At 40.9% G+C, this 21,035-nt stretch overlaps 1 protein-coding gene and 1 long non-coding RNA gene across 2 annotated transcripts in view; one reads left to right on the forward strand and one right to left on the reverse strand.

Moving 5' to 3' along the window:
* LOC118011979 overlaps positions 1-14,062 on the forward strand; it is a 62,928-nt gene extending 48,866 nt beyond the window's left edge. Inside the window, exons 5-6 of the long non-coding RNA XR_004679581.1 lie at positions 12,332-12,402; positions 13,888-14,062. This is a non-coding gene — a long non-coding RNA (uncharacterized LOC118011979). The remainder of the gene's footprint in view (positions 1-12,331; positions 12,403-13,887) is intronic.
* Positions 1-21,035, reverse strand: part of COL4A3 (collagen type IV alpha 3 chain) — a 128,297-nt gene that overhangs the window by 41,751 nt on the left and 65,511 nt on the right. Inside the window, exons 3-20 of the mRNA XM_035006985.1 lie at positions 20,928-21,017; positions 17,699-17,743; positions 17,005-17,049; positions 16,204-16,266; positions 15,479-15,532; positions 14,239-14,265; positions 13,620-13,694; positions 11,419-11,481; positions 11,226-11,261; positions 9,085-9,126; positions 8,791-8,868; positions 7,020-7,082; positions 6,563-6,622; positions 5,070-5,114; positions 4,512-4,565; positions 3,529-3,570; positions 1,388-1,472; positions 131-166 (exon numbers count right to left, since the gene is read on the reverse strand). Coding sequence (XP_034862876.1) covers positions 131-166; positions 1,388-1,472; positions 3,529-3,570; positions 4,512-4,565; positions 5,070-5,114; positions 6,563-6,622; positions 7,020-7,082; positions 8,791-8,868; positions 9,085-9,126; positions 11,226-11,261; positions 11,419-11,481; positions 13,620-13,694; positions 14,239-14,265; positions 15,479-15,532; positions 16,204-16,266; positions 17,005-17,049; positions 17,699-17,743; positions 20,928-21,017 — 1,003 coding nt within the window. The remainder of the gene's footprint in view (positions 1-130; positions 167-1,387; positions 1,473-3,528; positions 3,571-4,511; positions 4,566-5,069; positions 5,115-6,562; positions 6,623-7,019; positions 7,083-8,790; positions 8,869-9,084; positions 9,127-11,225; positions 11,262-11,418; positions 11,482-13,619; positions 13,695-14,238; positions 14,266-15,478; positions 15,533-16,203; positions 16,267-17,004; positions 17,050-17,698; positions 17,744-20,927; positions 21,018-21,035) is intronic.

Consider the following 21,035-nt stretch of genomic DNA (forward strand, 5'->3'; position numbering starts at 1 on the left):
CTGATGTGGGGCTCCATCCCAGGACCTCGAGATCACGACCTGAGCCGAAGGCAGATGCTTAACCAACTGAGCCTCCCAGGCGCCCCCGTAATTTTCCATTCTATTGGTGCCCCAAGAAACATGTACATACCAGCACTTCCAGGAACCCCAGGGGAGCCGCTGGGACCTACAAATCCGTAACAGTAACTGATTACTCATAAGGACATAAATACTTCCCTCCCCCCATTTTTGAAATCTTGGCTGACCACATTATCGTAATTAATAATAAATACTTTCATACTTTCTCTTCCACTCTCACATAGATATTAGAAAGCTTCACTTATTTAGACAAACTACAGAGAAGAAACTAGTCTGAGATGCCTAACACTCAGAAGCGAATCACGGCACCTTACCACCCGCAAACAAGTCAGCAGACATTTACTAGGAGTCTGCTCTGCTTTTGACGCTTGGCTGGAATGGTGCAGATGGAAGAACAGCAAATAGCTGGAACTGTCCAGGTCCTGTGGTTTGTCCAGATGTTACCTCTCAGATCACTTCTAGCCGTGACAGTGCAACGGGGTTCTAATTCTCTGATACATATGAGTGATTTATAGTGGACATACCAGATTAAAAAAAATCTATATCCGTGTCTATACTTCTCTGCCCATTTATTTAAGAACACTGGGAATTTGTACTCTTGTAAGTGAAACTCTCCTTTGAAATCTCATTTGTATCAACAATTTGCCTTAGGTCGGTGGTTCTCGATCCTGCCTGCACACTAGAATAATCTGGGGAGCTTTTACAATCTCCCGGTGCCCAGGGCCCCCCTCCAGACAGTTACATCAGAATGCCAGGGATGGGACCTTGGCATGTCATTGTTTAGAAGTTCCCAGGGATTCTCTGATGTGTGGCCACAGAGGAGAGCTCTTGGCCTACACCTTTCTAGTCTATCCAAAGGGACAGCATCTGAGTAGATGTGACTCCACTTCATGGTGCCAGGAGTCAGGAAACCCAGGTTTCAGGCCCCTCTTGTCACGACTGGGTGGATTTTCTCAAGTTACAGTTTTTCAGGGTCTCTGTTTTTTTCTTTTCTGTCCCCCTGAGATTGCCGATTCTTCCCACTCCCTCCTCCTGCCCTCTGGCCACATTTGTGTTTTCTTGTCAGACTCGAACTTGATGTTTTCACACACAAAGAGAATTTAATTACCTTCTATGGTATAGCACCTATAGAATCTTCATATAAAAGTATGAAAATTAGGACACACCAATACTACCATCCATGAAAATTGGGAAACCTTCCTTTTGCCCCCTGCAAATTCTAGGTCTATAAGCACGTTTGTTATACATTGCCTGGAAATAAGCACATGGACATGGGCAGCAAATGCTTTAGGAAGAAATTTATTCTCACCCTGTGGGCCACGAGCTCCTTTGGGCCCTGGTGGGCCTGGAAGTCCTTCATCTCCCTTTTCCTGGTACGAATCATAATATTCTGTCTTCAAGGAAAAATAAACAAATAAAGAGAAAGGATAGCTATTTATGGTGAGCTCACCAAATGCAATATTTCAATGTCCTTTCCCCCCCACCCCCAAATGGTATTTTCCTGAATTCATAAGTTGATGTGTTAGCAAGAATAAAGTCATGTATACATGATGGGTAAATTTAAAGATCAAAGTTGATGTTTCTGGTATCACCATATCATATATTTCATGGGCTTTCAGTGAGAAATACATTTTATGATGTGAGCCAGCTCACACACTCACAGTTCTATCCATACCTAGATATGTGGGGATATGTATACTGAAATTAAAGTTTCACAAGCAGTGACTTACCATTTTGACATATTATCAACTCTGATTTTTTTTTAAATTATATTCTATTTCACTTTTTTTTAAAAACGCTTGTCCTCATGGACTAACTTTATTTCAGAGTATGTTGGGACCCACACATCTAAAAATGCTCCATTGATTGTTTCTTTGAATTTCAGGGTACCATTGGCTTGCAATAATATTGAGGGTTATTGTTTCTAACACGCTTGGTGGACCTGCTGCTGGTCTCCTTAACCGTCTGCTTCCTAAGTAGAACTTCCAAGGAAGTTACTAGAAGCTGCAGAATTATATAGAATTGAAAAACACACAGCAAACTAGGAATGCTAAGAATTTCTCTCAAGCGCAACTGACAAATCGATTTCGCTTAGAATTCAGTACACTTATCCTGAAGGAAAGAAGATGGAAATATAAAAGTTTGGGTGTTGTTTTGTTTTCTCATATGCTGCATGGGGCCAATTACTTTGTTGGTGTGTTTGAAAAAGATAACAAAGGTATTGTGATTAATCAGTTATGTATAAAATCACAAAAATAATTCATAATAGTGACAGTAATGATAATGTAATAATCTCCATCACAAAATCCATAATGACATACATGCACCTGCCAAGCGCTGGCTAAGTGCTTTCACAAAATGGCCCATTTCTTCTCTCTGGCAACTCCATAAAAGTATTTTGGGACTACTTGCATCTGGATCATTGGCTTGTTGTGTGAAGATGCGAATTTCCAGGATGCTCCTCCAGTTACTGAGTTAAATTGGGTAGCCTGAGGGGTCTGAGAACTGCAACGCAGTAATGGAACCTTCTCACCCCCACCCCACAAGGGTTTTATCATCATGGACCTTTCCATACAACCAGCATAATCACAAATGGCAGCTCTGCTCAGCACACTGAATGTGAGAACTACGGTCTTTTAAAGGCAGGAGAGAAAGGGATACCAGAATTCAGAGCCTGGGTCCTTAAGCTACAGGGTCCCAAAATAGAGAATATGGGCACTCTGAAGTCAGGAGCTGACAGACATCAAATCCATGTCCATGCCGGAGAGAGGAGTTTGAGCTGGGGGGTGGGGGGTGGTGGTCACTGGTTTTCGCTGGCCCTGGTTGAGCTTCTGGTGCATGGAAATACAGGTTGTCATATGTGGGCCCAGCTGGAGTGGGTGGAGCGGGCTCCTTCTCCCCTGGGTGCCCCAGCTGACCTCCAGTGCACCCTTCCTACTCTGCCCAAGGGCACAGGTCTGTTTGGGCCATGTCTGATTGGACAAGGGGTTTCTTCTTTCCCACGGCCCAGGGTGGGCATCTCTAGTGCCTTCCAGAGACCAAATAGGACCAAATAGAAATATTTATCCATTGTCCAATGGACAAATAATGACAACAGCTATTTTCTTCCCTGGCTTGATAAAAAAGTAAATACCATAATCTCTATCTTTAATGAGAGATTCAAAATTTCCTTGATACTTTGAAGGACTTGATCAAATATGACATGAATACTGTCTTTTTTTTTTTAAGATTTTTTTATTTTTATTTATTTGACAGAGAGAGAGAGACAGCGAGAGAGGGAACACAAACAGGGGGAGTGGGAGAGGGAGAAGCAGGCTTCCCGCGGAGCAGGGAGCCCGATGCGGGGCTTGATCCCAGGACCCTGGGAACATGACCTGAGCTGAAGGCAGACACTTAACCACTGAGCCACCCCAGCGCACCGACATGGATACTGTCTTTAGTTACACTTACTGGACCACGAAATCCTGGAGGGCCAATGTCCCCTTTCCACCCCTGTATTGAAAGACAGTTACAAATTATGAGGACGTTAATCCAAAGTATTTACATATTTAGTATGCTTAAAAAGCAAAACAGTTAAACAATAAATTAATGCTAAAAGTCATGTTATTTCCATGTAATGTACAAACCAAGTTAAAATGAAAGGGACATTGACTTTGGGTCATTTCCCTGGAGGGCCATATCTGGGACAAGAATCCTGTCATCAAGGTCTTGGGAAGAGGTTGTTGTTCTAGTAGCTTTTACGTGTTTCTTCCATGTCAATACCTTCAGAGGGTGTTCCTATGCATTTCACATCCCCATGTTCTCCCCCAGATTACAGGCACAGCAAAACCAGGCTGCAGGTTGTGTGCAATTCCCAGGGTCCCAACTAACCTGTAACCAACCCCCTTCCTTACCAAATCAGGACAGCACTTTCAGAATTCTACCAGAAGTCATATTAGTATAGGATAAATCTTGAATCTGCCCATATGCCTACAATGACTTGAAATGACAATATTTGAAAACATCTGTAACATGTTGTCAGCAACAAATGAAATGGAATACAGTTCATAATTCACTGATCATGACCTTTGAGTGTGTCATGACCCAGAACTAGACTCATGGGGTTCAGCCTACACTTGACCTCCAGTGACCAGAAACCTTCACTTGCAGGACTTGTCCAACTCCTTCCTCATGAAGAAACTAAATCTCACTGGTCATGATGTCAGGCAGCTTCCACCACACAGACAAGTTTTAGATCTTTCCCACAAAACTGCCCTTTGGGTGTCTAAGTAAATTTGTCACATCTCTCATTTCCTCTTAACAAATAAAACTAAGCTACTTTAATGAACTCTGATTGCAATCTCTTGTACCTCTTTTCAGGGCATGACTGGGAAAGGGTGGGAAAACCCAACCAACTAAAAAGGCTGAAGACAGGATGTTAGAGAGGGGATCACCTTAATGCCGTCTTTACCCCGTATCCCAGGGAAGCCCCTGTTGCCTTTGGCTCCCTGTGGAAAAAGAGAATAGGTCAGAAGACATACAAATCAATTTCTTCTGTGGGAAGCAGGAACAGTTGGAACTCCCCGCCCCTGTTTCTTTAAGATTTATTTATTTATTTGAGAGAGAGAGAGAGCATGTGCACCCATGAGTGGGGGGAGGGAAAGAGGGAGAGGGAGAGAGAGAATCTTCAAGCAGACTCCCGGCTGAGCATGGAGCCCATTTCGGGGCTCAGTCCCATAATGCTGAGATCAGGACCTGAGCCAAAATCAAGAGTCGGATACTTAACTGACTGAGCCACCCAGGCGCCCTGGAAATCCTTTTTGAAAAGATAAAATAAGATGTGTTCGGATGATCTCTCTTCGCAGTGAGGGTGTAACACTATGATTCTCAAATACAGGTTTAAAAAGCTATATGCTTTTGCTAGCTTCATAACTAATAGTGATTCCCCAAATCCTTCTTCATCTAATGGGACTGACATTTCAACAACATCAGTGGGCCAAACATGTCTTTACCTCAGTGCCGGGGAAACCAGGGGCACCATCTTTGCCAGGTTTTCCCTAAAACAAAAACAAAGCAAAAATACATAATTTAATAAATATGGAAAACGTAAATGATATGATCATTTCCTCTTGACCTCGGGCAAGAGAGCCTGACTGAAACTTTCTACCCATTTGTTAGAAGAAAAACCAATTTAATCACACACCTTCTCTTGCTGAGGAAGGCAGAAGCCAGTCAGAATGGGAAATTAGGGAGGGTGAATGGAAGAAAGATCGGAAAGTAAGATTAGCTAATTCAATGAGATTTGATACTGCCCATCCCAGCTTGGAAGAAAAATTGAAAAACCAGAGAAATGGACAAAAAGACCTAGAAAGAGGGAGGAGTTCACACTCAAATTATTTATTTGAAATGTTGGCGATTCCCTGACCCGCACACGTGCCAATATTTGAATATATTTATAAAGGCATATTGCAGTGTCCCAAACAGACAAGGCTTTTAGATGAACTATTACAATGTTTACCCTCTGTGATAGAATTAAACATCATATTGACTGAACACTTTTTCTTAGAAAAAAATACTTTTCTTGATGTATAATCTTTAGAGTCTTTAAACAATATAAGTGTTGAAATCTTTCCAAAAGAGAGCTGGGTGGGTGAGTGGACCCCGGTTGCTTCTGTCTTCCCAGCACCCACGCCACAGTGCGCCCCATCTTCTGTGGAGAGCTGCCCTTTCCTCACTCTGTGTGGGTCTCATGGGACTCTCGGTCACAGTAGCCCCCACCCCGCTGGCCTGGCCAATCCTGGGAACTTTCCCTCCTGGCCACAGTCGTCTCTCCAGGGTGAGACATAGGACCAAGCTGGGCCAATGAGAGCGATTCTTGGGGGTGTTATTAGTGGACACAGGGAGACACACTATCTTCTTGGATGCCATTAACCTGAAGCGGTCATCTGCTACTTCCTGCTCTTCCTCCCCATTGACGCCTATGTGGAAGATCAGTGTCAAAGGAGACCACGAAGCCAATACCCACAGAGGAAGAGACACGATAGGGAGAGTCCTGCCCATCTTGTTTCAGGCTCTGAGGTCCTCGAAGGCTGTTTTAGCCTTGAAATCCTCAGATACTTGAACAAATAAGTTTCATTTCTTAAATCTTTTATTATTATTTTTTATTATTATTATTATTTTTTTAAAGATTTTATTTATTTATTTTAGAGAGAGGATGAGAGGAGAGAGAGAGCACATGAGAGGGGGGAGGGTCAGAGGGAGAAGCAGACTCCCTGCTGAGCAGGGAGCCCGATGCGGGACTCGATCCCAGGACTCCAGGATCATGACCTGAGCCGAAGGCAGTCGCTTAACCAACTGAGCCACCCAGGCGCCCCTTCTTAAATCTTTTAAAAAAAACTTACAAAAATCCAAGCTAGTTTGAATTGGGCATCTTACACTTGCCTTCTAAAGAGACCTAAGCATTGACTGATACAGGGTGCACACGATACTGAGTTTCCAAATTTACCTGCAGGCCAGGCTCTCCAGGAGCACCTTTTTGAGATTCGTAAGATTCTCCAGGCGGTCCCTGTAATTAATGAGAGTTATGTCAAATTTTATGAATCGATTTTTTGACTCACCTCGATTGTCATTAAGTTTTTCCTTCTGATTATTCTGTTATATTTTAAAATGTTCAAATGGGGGGTCATCTCATGTATAAGTGTTCATTTAAAAACAGATGCTAAAATACCATATGCTGAAGATAAATCATAAGATGGGAGAGAGGCAGTGGGTGGGTGTACAACCTCGCAGGGATTTCAGCTAGAAGAGGCTGTGAAATAATTCTAGTATATTCCATGATGTCTGTGGTGAAATATTATCATGCTTTAACTAATATTAAGATTTTAAAGTAGATCATACATCCAAATACACACTAAGGCTCTACTTCATGTTTCGAGGGAACAGCATGACTCTAAAGAACCTACTGAGGGTCCAGGAGGTCCGGATTTCCCCAGGGCTCCCTTGTCTCCCTTTTCCCCCTTGAGATCCTGCGACAAAAACAATTTAAAGTCATTACACACAGATCAAACAAGATTATACCGCTTTTACTTGAAAATTTTCTCCATCTGTTCAACAAACTGAATCTACAAACTACTTATGTATCTCCTGTTAACATGACAGATTATCATTTTTCCTATTTCAGATTTTATACTTGTGAACCCGTTGAAGCCATATATGAACTTTTGTTGTTTTAAAGAAAGTATCTTTTGGGTCCAAATATGTTAAATCAATTTAATTCCTGAATCAGTTTTCAATAACCACATTCAAATCATTCCCAATGTATCTTATTTTCATTTTTAATATAAATATACAGAATTATTTTCATTGGGATCAATTAGTTTCTGATCATATGTTATAAGGAGGATTTGATTGTGTTAATCAGGTTTGTTTGTGTTCTTATCACATTTATTGACTGTATTTTCTCCAGTGTGGGTCTCCTCGTGGAGCATCATTTTTTTCAAACTCAAAGATTTTCGCCTAGGTCAAATCTTCCAGATCTAGTTTTTGTCAAGATAAGATTTATTTTTCTGTCCATTTCCAGCCAATAAAATTTTATACTTCATTAATTTTATTTTTGTTGATTACCTCTGAGAAGTTTAGTTATTTTCCTTACATCAATTTTTTCCAATCTTCAGTGATATTATTTTGGTCATATCAAATTTCACCATGTTTTGTTTTAACTCTTCTCAGTTTTGTTTTGATAAACAAAACTTCTATCATTAAGAATTAATTATATTGGAGAGGCTAAGGGGTTTATTTTTTAGGTGATGAAAATGTTCTAAAATTGCATGTGGTAATAGTTGTACAACCCCACAAATACACTAAAAGCCACTGAATTGTGTACTAAATAAGTGAGTTTCATGGTATATAAATTATATCTGAATAATGTTGTTAAAATTAATTATAACTAAAACCCATGAGTTTTATTCTTTAAAACAGTGAATTATATGGTGTGTGAATTACATTTCAATCAAGCTATTATTAAAAACAATCAGAAGTTTAAAAGAGAACAAGAATTTATATTTATTTCTTAGTTAATCCACAAAAAAATTGTTAATTAACCCCTCACTTCCCCACCCCCCCAGACATTCTGGGATCAACCTTGTGTCTAGGTTTGGGGTATTATACTGTGATTCACTTTTTCTGAGCATTCAGTTCAGTTCTATATCCTGGTCCTTCTAGCTACCTCATGGTGGAAGCAAAAAGCAGATGTTCATTTTGAAAAACAGGGCCACAGTGTCCTTGGAGAAGAATGCAGGCCACATTGCCCTTGGGGATATAATGTCAGGTAAAAATGTCCCCTTTGATTGTAATACCATTCCACTGATATCTTTAGGTCATTACTATTCAGTTGGATCACAGCCATACACCTATTTTGTTATCATTTATCAAAAATACTCACTAAATCCCCATCTGAGTTAGGAACAATGAGAGGGGGTGAGGATAAAAGGTGAGCAAAATTAGATCCAAGCTCTACCTTCTAGAATCGTGGAAGCTGCTAGCCTCTGATCTTGCCTCAGATCTCTGTCTCATGTTTTCTGGTTCACGAGTAAAAGATAGGAAAAAATAAACTCCAGAGGCTCAGGCTGGCTGAAAGAGCTCAGAGGGCAAAGCTTATAAAAGAGGTAAGGGATCACGAGGACCTCACCCCGGAAGTGAGAACATACAACCTGAGTAATAAAATGGAAGAGTTACCGTTCTGTTATCTGGGCCTGTTAGCGTGACAATAACCGTTCCTGGTGGTCCAGGGGGTCCTGTTAATCCTTTCACACCCTAAAGACAAACACATTCAGGAATGCAAAACCAAACAACATCACCTTTGCTTTTTGGAGAGAAAGACTCTCCCCTTTGGTTCTTAGGTAAGAAGATAGCGCAAATGACAGAGCAAACATGTTTGTTCCAGGGTCACTTAGTGACTAAGATGTACAGGATGATTGCTATGAGACGTAAAATGTCTTGCCCACAAATAAACCACAATATTTGAATTACCCGCTCTCCTTTTTGTCCTATCACTTTATCGCCCATGGAACCCTGTAAGAAAAGACAACACTAAATTATATTTTAAAAATGGAGATGAAGAGTCTAAATCCACTGACGTTCCAATGTTTGTAACTGAACGTTTATATTTTAATGGTAATGTTAGTATTATAAAAATTACTTTAGCTGTTTCTTGGAGGAGAGGGGCAATACGTTTCTTTCAAAAGTGGAGATCACGAAGTGCAGAAAGCTTAATGGATTGACTTTCTATGGCAAATGATGACATGACGTGTGGCGGGATGGGAAAGGGAAACCAGCTCAGAGGACATTTTCTGGCTCAGCCACTGGCTGGTTATCTAATTTTCTGATGCCCTAGTCTTAAATTCTCGTCTTAAAGATACAAAGGAAGGGTGGCTGAACTTCTGGATTCTGAAATTCAAAAGTTGATAGGGAGGCTAAGAAAACATTTCAGGCTATCTGACTTCACTAGTAATTTAGTGAAATGAGCTATGTCTAATGTGAACAGTCTGTCTCACTAACAATGGCTGATCTATCATTTCAACCAATGCCTCCTTGCCTTTTTTAAATTATTTATTTAAATTTTGTTAGTTACCATACAGTGCAATACTGATTTCTGGAGTAGAGGTCAGTGATTCATCACTTCCATACTATATCCAGTGCGCATCACAAGTGCCTCCTTGAGGTTTTACTCTTGAGTATACAGATCTTCCCCCCATTAGCCCACAAGGTATAGGACAAATGCTTAAGATGAGGAATCAAAAGACTTTAAATCTCAGCTCTGTCATTTACTGTCTCTTTGACAACTCACGTAAATAATGAGATAATTATTGTGAAAGCACCTTGGCAAGTTCCCTACACACAAAGTCTAGCTGGTAGTAGCAAGAGATACGGTGTTAGGACTAATTTCCTAGGGGCCTCAGCCTCACTCAACATTTTCCTACTTAGTTAAACAAGGGGCTCAGAATAAGCCACCCCAAAATATCACTTTGGCATAAGAATTATTTTGAGCTCCAGACAATTGAGTAACAGCAAATGCAGAAAAAGTTCTCTACCCTCCTCCATCTACCTAAGGGCAGGGCATGGAGGCATCTTCCCTTGGTGAAGATGTCACCTGGCTCTTCTCCTGTACCAGGAAGAGGAGACAACTCTGATCTCTGGACCCAGCACTGACTGAAATCTGCATCAACAAACCTTACTGAAATAACCCTCATCTTCCATTAGTTTCCCCCTTATACTTACTTTCCCACAATTTACTACCCCTACCAGCTCAAAACCCCTTTCCTTTGTCTTGTCACTCCTCCACAAATGTATCACCCTTTGTTAAAATGTTACACAAGCCTCTGGGCCTGACAGCCTCTCTGGGGTTTTCATTTCATTTCTGTGAGGCCCCCACATGCATATGAAATAAACCTTCTTCTCCTGTTAATCAGTCTTTTTTCAGTTCCATATGCATGTCCCCTCTCAGGAACCTAAGAGGATAGAGAAAAGTTTTTCCTCCCCAACACCAGCAATCGGTCTTTTCATGAGAAAGACATGCAGGACTCTGTTTAATAAGCACATGAATATTCACCCTTCATTTCCTAGCATCAAGATCAGGTTGGTGTTGGGAAGCAGGCCACCACAAATTTTATAGGATAAAGTGTTGGATGATCAGTAGGATTATCGGAAATGAGAAATCTATGGACTTGCCCCCTTTTTTTTTTTTTAAAGATTTTATTTATTTATTTGAGAGATACAATGAGATAGAGAGAGCATGAGAGGGGATAGGGCCAGAGGGAGAAGCAGACTCCCCGCCGAGCAGAGAGCCTGATGCGGGACTCGATCCCAGGACTCCAGGATCATGACCTGAGCCGAAGGCAGTCGCCCAACCAACTGAGCCACCCAGGCGCCCCACGGACTTGCCCTTTCTTAATAGGGAGCTCCTTATAACTGAATTATCAGGAATCAAGTTACTAAGTGCAGGGAGAAGAGAGTGAGGGGTACAGAGCTGCCTGTCCTGTTCCCTTTCCTGCCGGGAATCCTGTGGCTTCTAGAGAGGGGCCAGGCAGTGACCACGTGTCCAATCAGACCAGGTTTGGCTTTTAACTTGTTCTCAGTGTTCTGGCTGCTGTGATATATGAACTGTAATCTACCTTAGGTCCTGGAGGTCCCATGGTTCCTGGAAAGCCCTAGAAAAAGCCACAAGTAAAAAAAAAAAAAAAAAAAAAAGCCACAAGTTAAAATTACAGCAGAAAATGTGCCAAGCCGAAAACTCTGTGTAAAGTTTTTCGATATAATGAATTTATTAGGTTACAGGGTCTATAGCAGTGATGACTTCATACTCACTGAGAATCCCGGAGGGCCAGGTGGACCAACAGGTCCTGGAAAGCCTGGAAGTCCTGGTAAACCCTGTAATTTAAGAGAATAGAGTGAGTTTGAATTTACTTCTCACCTAAGAACAATGTCCATTAATTAAATCCATTACAATATTTTAATGAAACCTGAGGAACATGACGCCTGTCATTTATGGCTGCAGTTAATTACAAAAAAAGAAAAAAACAAGATGCCTGAAAGTGTGTTGCCATGTATAACAGGCAGCCAGGAATATCCTGATGGCAACATTTCCAGGAGAATGACCAGAGCAGTAGCTTTATTTTAGAGGAGGTTTTTAAATTTTTAAAATTTTGCTTTTCTGTCTATCTCTCTGTCTGCCTGTCTGTCTCTCTCAGCCAAGCATGCTCCTTTGGTAGGGCCTTCCACCTGCTCTCCTTATGCCTAGAACCTCTTTCCCCAGACATATTTATGACTCACTTCTTCTCCCTTTTCTTATTTTCACTCAAATGTCATCCTTTCCCTCCATCCAATCTAAAGCCACAACCCTCCTTCCAACTTGGACACTTCCTCTCCCCTGCCCCTGCATTATTTTCCTCCTTGAAATTTACTATTTAACACACCATGCACTTACTAATTTATATCTTTTCTGTTTTCCCCTACTAGAATGTCAGATCCATGAGGGCAAGAATTTTTTTTTAACCCTTTTTTGGCTAATTTATGCACCATGGTATCTCTAGAGCCTAGGACAGCTGCTGACACATAATTGGGATGTAATAAATATTTCTTGTATAGATGAATGTCCTACTGCTATATCTTCATCAGCAGCATTTGGTAGTACCTAGCCAACACTCAATGTACATTTAAGGGGCACATTAATGTCCCAGATGCACTGCTAATCTCTTCTTACTGGATCCCTTTCCTCCAGCATCAGGCCCCATAAATGTTTCCTAAGCAAGAAAAATGAAGAGCCATCATGTTCTGCATCTTTCCTCAAAGGTCAGTAAAGGCTCCTAACTGCATCGTTGTGTCATTTTGTGGCTCACCTTCAGTTGGCATGGCTCACCATCAGGGAGTTCGACAACCTACACTCAAACTCTTTGGCTCACTTAGACAAATTTCCAGAAATTTCCACATACACTTCTGAACTAAGTTAAGATATTTCTGGTTAATTAACCTTGAAGTTAGTACCTGTGCCTTAGGTTTATCAAAAGACCCTTTTGAATCCCAAAGTAAAGCATACACAGTCCCCCAAATAGCTGTGTCTCTTCCTACCCATTAGGGATCACACTCAGATCTACATACATATAGATCAGAAGGTAAACCACTCAACAGGAGAAAGATGCATTTAAATAAAACCCAGTTACTTACTGTCATGCAAAATTTGAAACAGGGCTGTTATTTAACATTATAGTTTTAAATGATATTCAATGTATGATATAAACCTATCCTTGATTTCAACAAATACAGAATAAGTGGAGCATAACTATTCCTTGAAGATTCCTCCTTAGGTTTAGGAAAGCCTGGGTAATCGAGATTTAAGAAGAGATTAAAAGACTTAAGCACAAAATCATCCTTTTATATTAGTTTCATGGGGTTTCTTATGAGGTGAATGTTTTAGAATGAAATGAAGTCAATGCCAACAGAAGAAATATGAATGTCTACTTCAAATGTTCTTGTGGTTGTCAGAGGTGGGGTTGAAGGGAGGGCAAAATGGGTAAAGGGGGTCAAAAGGTAGAAACCTCCCGTTATAAATAAATAACTCTTGGGGGTGTAAGGTACAGCATAGTGACTACAGCTAACAATACCGTACTCCAGATTTGAAGGTTGCTAAGAAAGTAAAGTTCTCATCACAAAAAAAAAGAGTATTTGTCACTGTGGTTACGGAGGTTAACTAGACTTATTGTGGGGATCATTCCACAATATGTACAAATATCTCATCATTACCTTGCACATCTGAAATGAATATAATGTCATATGTCAATAATACCTCAATAAAAAAAGAAAATGAAACAAAAAAGAAAACAGAAAACAAACCATAAAAATGTTCCTAAGAGAGTGAGAAAGAGATTTGGGGGAAAAGAGAAAGAGGAGAGACAGATAAAGACAGAGTCCACAGAGACAGAGAGGAGAAAAAGGAGAGGGACAGACAGACAGAGAGCCAGAGTCAGAGCCAGAGGACTGAGAATAATGAGACCTTCTCTGACGTGCAATACCTGGAATCCCGGAGCTCCTGGCAACCCGGGGTCACCTCTTCCATCAAGTTCTATACCTTCTGCAGCAGGAGCACCCTTGAAAATGAAGAACTTCATTAAACATAGTTAATGTTATATTTTCAAAACTCCTTTAAATGCTTCTTCAAGGTCCTACTGCTTCAAGGATAAAAGTGCTTTTCAGGATATATACTTGGGGAAATGATTTAGGATTGTGTAGTTACTCCATTTTGAAGAAATAAAAGATTTTCCTATCTCCTAAAATTGACAGTTTACTGTGGAAGGAAGAAAGACACAAAGATGAGAAACCATTCCTCAAGATACCAAAATTAGTGGCAACTCTTGATCTAGAAGGTGGTGCCGCCAGGCTGAGGTTAGTTCTCTTCCCCTAGACTCTATTCCCTAAAAGGATTTTACAAACATTGTATTCCTTAAGAGATATTTATGACAAGAGCTAAAAGAAGTTGTTGAATAGGAATAAATATCATGTCCCAATTATTAATTGGTTTCTGAATTAATTATGAAGCCTAATTTGTAATTTCTTATACCTCATTATTTAATAGAAATCTTTTCATATGTCCACTTAGAGATTTTCAATAATAATATGCCACACGTGACTTACCTTTTCTCCTTTCAAACCAACAGCACCCTATAAAAAGGAAACCAAATACTTAACATCACTGCTTGGTCCTTGCTGCTGTTCTGCCCCCTCTCCCACTGTCTACTTCCCACCGTTTTTTAAAATTTTTTATTGAAATTCAATTAATCAATATACAATGTATTATTAGTTTCAGAGGTAGAGTTCAGTGATTCATCAGTCTTATATAACACACAGTGCTCATTACATCATGTACCCTCCTTAATGTCCATCACCCAGTGACCCCATCCCTCCACCACCTCCCCTCCAGCAACCCTCAATTTGTTTTCTATGATTAGGAGTCTCTTATGGTTTGTCTCCCTCTCTGATTTCATCTTGTTTTCTTTTTCCCTCCCTTCCCCTATGCTCCTCTGTTTTGTTTCTTAAATTCCACATATGAGTGAAATCATACGATCATTGTCTTTCTCTGATTGACTTATTTCGCTTAGCATAATGCCCTCTAGTTCCATCCATGTCATTGCAAATGGCAAGATTTCATTTTTTTTTGATGGCTGAGTAGTATTCCATTGCACATATATTCCCACTGGTTTTTAAACATGCTCGAGTTTCTTTCATTTAAACAAACAAAATCTCCCCCCACCAGTCTCTCTTTCATGTCATCTGCAATCTTCCCATTCTGTTCATTCCTCAGTGCCCCACCTGCCTCCTGCCTCCATCCATGCTGGAAATATCCCTTCCTAAGGCTTGCAATGACGGTGACGTTGCTAGAATCAATGACAAGACCTCAGATCTTACTGGACGTCTCAGCAGCATTAGTCAGCTGTCAGCCACTCCCTCTACTCAAAAACATCTTTCCTGGGCTTCCATAATATACTCCTCTTGGTCTTCTTTCTACCACGAGGCCCCTCCTCTTTACAGGTGTATTCTCCTTGACCCAGCCATCCTGTGCTGGGGCTTGTCTGTTCTGAGGGTCTTTTCCCCTCCTTCTCTCGCTCCTTGTGTCACCACCATCTGGGGCCTCTCCTCTAAGTGAATCCAGCTGCCTATCACTCATCTCTGCTTGGATGTCTCAAAAGCGAAATAAAACCTCGAAGCACAAACCTGAACTCAAAATGCATTTATTCATTCATCCCCCCACCCATGCGCTGAATGTCTACTACCGGCGGCCCCCGACTTCCGCAAAGTCATGATGGATGTCAGCACCCAGCCATTCTGTAAATGACTCTTGTTTGTACTTTATACAGAGTTAGAGATGGATACCTACTGGGATCCCCGGGTAGCCTGGTGTCCCCGGAAGGCCTGGAAACCCTTGCTCACCCTGGAAGGCATACAAAGCTTGTTACTCTTTTTAGTTGTTCTAGAACAGCCTATTGAGATATTTTCCCTGTTTCTCCCAGCCCTGCAGTGGTAAATCTAGACTAAGTAACCCAAATTCCTTATGGCTACTGGGTCATGAGGCTGAAGGCCAGACAACCATTATCTTAATTGAAAACAGGATTAGAATCTACTGTTTCTCAAATTGTGCATAAACGGCAAAAGTATAATTGTGCCAAGAACTTTTTAATTGCTGTTTCCTTGAAACTTGAGTAATTAGTTCTTTCATGGCCACCATTCTGGGGGAAAGGAGGGTGCTGTCACCAAACAAATGGCACGAGTGAACACTGGAAAGCTCAGTCACTTTTCTCAAAAGACCAATTTTGCATTCCAAGCTTTCGTTTCTGATTTACATACACTCACAACCTTAGGTGAAGGGTGAGCCCCCAGTTGTCCTTCTGTGGAAGAACATGAGAGAATGTCCTCAAAAGACAATCAGAAACCAAGCCATAAGAAGAAAGAAGACCATCATGTTTCTGTCCTGAAGACACATACCAATGGTTCTGGCTAAAAAAGTCTCTCAAGGAAAGTCTGTGCCTTCTCTTTCCTCCTTCCCCTTGATTGATTCATTCTGCAAAATGTTTCCTAACCATCTCCTGTGTGAGAAGTACATACCTTAGGCCCACTGCATCCTGGGACACCAGCAGGTCCATAAGGCCCAGGATGGCCCGGGATGCCCTGAAAACAGAGCAAGTCTCAGAGAGGTGGCATCACCACCCGGGCCCCGGGAACAAGTAGCCATCATGAAGGACCCAAGGCGAGGGAAGAGATGGCCTAATTGAGATACTTATTTAAATACAAATGGCTATTAAATAGTTAAATAGTATATTTAGTTATTTTAGATAATTTAAATAAAAATTATAGCAAATAAAATGGGCTAATCAAAACCCAAAATTATCAAGTGAGATACAGATATTTTAGATAAAACAGAAGACCTTTCTATATAAAATGAAGTCCCTTAACATGCTGTTTTAAACAGGAAGAAAGGAAAGGAAAAAGAAGAAGGATGTATACACAAGGTAACTATTATTTTATTATTCTACACTATTAAATAGAGTTAATCTATTCCATCTATTCTATTCTATTCTATTCTATTCTATTCTATTCTATCCTATCCTATCCCATTCATTCTAGTCCATTCCATCCCATCCCATTCTATCCCATCTCATACTGTCAAGTCCCATTCTGTCCCATTCCATTCTATTCCATTCTGTTCTGCTTGGATTTTAGGAAATCCAACTGGACCTGTGTGTCCTACAAATCCACACTCTAATATATTATGTGATTCTACTGTAACATTTTCATCATGTAGCACATGTCTCAGTACCTATTTCTTTGTGCTCTTGCTTTAACCTCTTTATTAAAATGAGCTTTCTTTTTATTTTTTAAAATTTACACATTTTCCCCATTACTTACTGGAAGTCCAGGAGGACCTGAAAATCCCGGCAATCCAGTTATTCCCTACAGACGTAGAAAAGGGGAAGGTGACAAGAAAAACACTTAAAAGTGTTTCAACCTATAAACATAAAAGTATTTACCATTCTGATAACCCCATCCTGCAACTCTAATTAGGAATGGCTAAACACTATTTGGAAAACAAAACAAAACAACAACAAAAAAGGTTTGACAAACTTTTCAAAATCTTACATTTATCAAACTTCTTTTTTGAAATTTTTATTTAAATTTTAGTTAACATACAGTGCAATATTTAAAAAGAGATGATTATTTTTGCCTTTTTTGGGTGGACTTTTAAGGTATAATTTGCATAGAGTAGAGTACCCCAAGCTTCTGCAAACAGTTTAAGGAATGTTTGCATATGTGTACATGTACATATTGGTATCACCACCATCCCATCCAAACAGGGAACATCTCCACCTCCCATGGTTCTCTCACACCCTGTCCCAGTCCATTAATACCCACCCCCAACAGAATAACCGCTGTTTTCTGCCATGACAGATTACTTTTACCTGTTCTTGAACTTCATCTATAGAGTGTATCGTACAGAATGTACTCCTTTGTGACATTTGTATAACTTTTACAGTGCAGAGTTCTTATTTTTTAAAGAAGAATTTTCATCAAACAATCAGGATGGACCAGTTGGACTACTAACCCTCACACCTTTGGGACCAGTGAGTCCTGGGAGTCCTGGTGAGCCCTGGATCCAAGAAAAAAAAAAGGCACTGGAAATTATTTGGCACTAAGAAACCATAAATTAAAAGTCCCCATTCTATTCACACGCCAAACTGTTTTGTTCTTGTGATTATTTCAGTGTTAACACAGTGAAATTGCTTGTTTGCTTAATTGAAGCTAAAACATTTATCAGAAAGGACCAACAGAAATTCGTTCAAAGCCCCGCTGCTCAACGTGGGGTCCAGGGTCCTGCAGGATTAACATCACCTGGGAGCTTGTGAGGAACGCAGGCTCTCAGGCCCACCCCCACCTCTCAGACGGATTGATTCTGAATCTACATTTTCACCAGATTAGAAAATAACTCTTGTTCACATTAATGTCTGAGAAGAGCTGCTGTAAAAACCCCACATTAGCCAGACAGCTGCAGAGGTCTGATAAGGATGATGATACAATTACAATGGGGGATGAGAATGGCAGCCAATATTTCTGTGCATGAGAAAGACTTTATTAACAAAATGGGCCTGGCATGCACAAATAAATAAATAGCCAAGTAAGAACTGCCTGAACCAGAGATACACTTGCTTCGGGCATATGATGAATATGGTTGAGAGGCCCTGTTTCTTAGAGAATAACCTTAAATGGAGACTTTTTGAACCAGGCCACTTGCTGTGAAAGTTCTATTGTCCAAAAGCCGTTTTTATCATTCCTGGGAGTTTCAGTATGTTTTGGTATTTTTGATTTTTTTTTTGAGAAAAGGGTTGTTACAGAGTCTTCTGAGATTGGATGGTCAAGGCCACAGTTGGCCTTCGCTGACTGAGGTGGAATGCCTGGGCGCGTGCCCATGTTCTCCTTCTCTGCAGGATGCTATTTGTGTTATGCACAAGACCCCAAAATTGTAATTCTTTTCATGCATACAATATTTAAAATTAAGAGAGGAAATTTTTAAACCTGAAAAATATTTTTGGTCAGGTTTTTTTTTTTTTTAGTATTTTATTTATTTGTGTGACAGAGAGAGACACAGCGAGAGAGGGAACACAAGCAGGGGAAGTGGGAGAGGGAGAAGCAGGCTCCCCGCTGAGCAGGGAGCCTGATGCGGGGCTCGATCCCACTTAAAAATCTTTTTGGTCAGGTTTTTTTTTTTTTTTTTTAAGATTTTATTTATTTATTTGACAGAGAGAGAGAGAGCGAGAGCAGAACACAAGCAGGGGGAGTGGGAGAGGGAGAAGCAGGCTTCCCACTGAGCAGGGAGCCCAATGCGGGGCTCAATCCCAGAACCCTGGGATCATGACCTGAGCCGAAGGCAGACGCTTAATGACTGAGCCACCCAGGTGCCCGGTCAGGTTTTAATATGCAATAATTGTCTGCCTTGGATCAAATTATCTTTTGTAGCCACATCTATAAAGTACACTGTCGTATACAAACTCCATGACAACATGGCCCCCAAATTTTCTGGATTAACTTTATGGAATACCTCCACATCACATAACCCATCATAAGCACCATATGTTTGCAATGATTATTTTAATTGATTGTTGGCTTCTCTAAAGAAATGCCAGCATAACGAGAGGAATGGGAGTAAAGAACAAAACAAAAAGGAAGGAGTTGACATGAGTTGATCCAAGCCCAGAGTTGAAGTGGCAAATTCATTTTATTAGTGAAAAGCGGGACTATCCTAGGCCACGCCCTGCAATAAGGCAGTGGGATGGTCAGACACTGAATGGGTCCGAATTCAGACACTAAATGTCCAGAATCTGAATGATTTTTTTTTTTTTCAAAATTAGGGTCAGAAGAAAGAGAAATGGAGAAACTACACATACATGAATCAGACAGACACGAAATGGTAGAATTCCTGGAATACCACAACATGTTGCTTGTTTACTTAGAAACTGTAGGTGTGGGTTTAGTTTCTTTGGTTGTGGGAGTTTGATTCTGGCATCATATAAAACCAGATTTGAACTCTGATTTTGTCACCTTTAACCATGGAGCACAGGATAAGTTACTTAAGTGCTCTGAGCATCAGTTTCCTCATCCCTAAAACGGAGAGACTGAGTCACCATAGTCATGATTTCTGGGGTTCAACGTGAAGAGTAGCTGAGAGAGTCAACAGTAAACGTCCCAATGCCTGACACAGAAGAAATTCGCAGTAACTGTTGCCTTTGATGGCCAAGTAAGTAGTTCACACATTTATGAAATTTAAAAAGACTCTGTGGGGATCAATTATAATGATCTTTCATAGCTTATTCATTCGTTCATAGCTTGCTGGAGGCCTGCAGTCAGGGGAACAACCACGTGAGTGCGTGAGAGCCCAGGCTTAAGTCTAGCTAATGTCCGCAGCAGGAAAGAACCATCAGCACATCTAGTGGTTATGTAGTTCTTTAGCAAATCCTCTAGGGTATTTATTTGAACAAAGCCCTTTGTTGTATCACGGACTTTAGGATAAAAATGTGTGATGAGTTGAGAAAGAGGAACCCATGAAAGAAGAGAATCGGAGGAGGGATGATTCCAGAAACAAAGAGAGACAAGTGTTTCAAGGAGAGTGATCCACATGGTGAAACAAAGCAGAAGGACACAAAAGTCATGGGTGATTTCTGCAGGAGCGTTTTCAGGGCAGGGGGATCAAAGGAAAATTATGGCGGCTGAGGAGCGAATAGGAGATGAATTACAGTTAGCCTGGTTAGTTACTTTGTTTGTGTTTAAAATCTTGACAGAGAAAGGGAAGACAGGGAAAGGATGGCAATCCTTTGCTTACAGGACCTGAAATAGCCAGAGGAAATTTTATATAAGCATGGGGGGCCATTTGCATTCTTGAGGATTAAAAGAGAAAAGCTAACAACAAAAAAGAAAGGAATGGCCAAGAGGCATGGTTCTGGTGGGAATCTCAGGACCAGGACACCGGGGTAAGAACAGGTCCTGAATGAAAGGCCAAAAGAACTCACCCTTTCATGCAAGACGAAAGAAAACAGGCAGGTATAGAAGCTATCTGGATCAGGGAGGAGGAGGAGGAAGTTGAGTAGGGAACTTCAAGGTGATGAGCATTTGAATCTCTTGGGATAAGAGAGGACCTGGCTAAGCCTGGAGAGCAGTAATTCACCATGGCACCCACCAATTGGCTGAGATGCCGAATTCTCTCCAGGTTCCCAGCAACCTAGGGGTAGGCATAAAGAAGGTTAGGTGAATTGGGGATGTTCCAAGCTTATAAACTGACATACCTTGGGTCCCTGTGGTCCAGGCAAGCCTTCGGGACCAGGGAATCCCTTCTGGCCTGGATAACCAGCAGGTCCAGGAAAGCCTTTCTCCCCCTGTTAAAAACCAACACA

The sequence above is a fragment of the Mirounga leonina genome, unplaced genomic scaffold (assembly GCF_011800145.1).
Source record: "Mirounga leonina isolate KUSES-001 unplaced genomic scaffold, KU_Mleo_1.0 Mir_151, whole genome shotgun sequence".
NCBI classification, from domain to species: Eukaryota; Metazoa; Chordata; class Mammalia; order Carnivora; family Phocidae; genus Mirounga; species Mirounga leonina.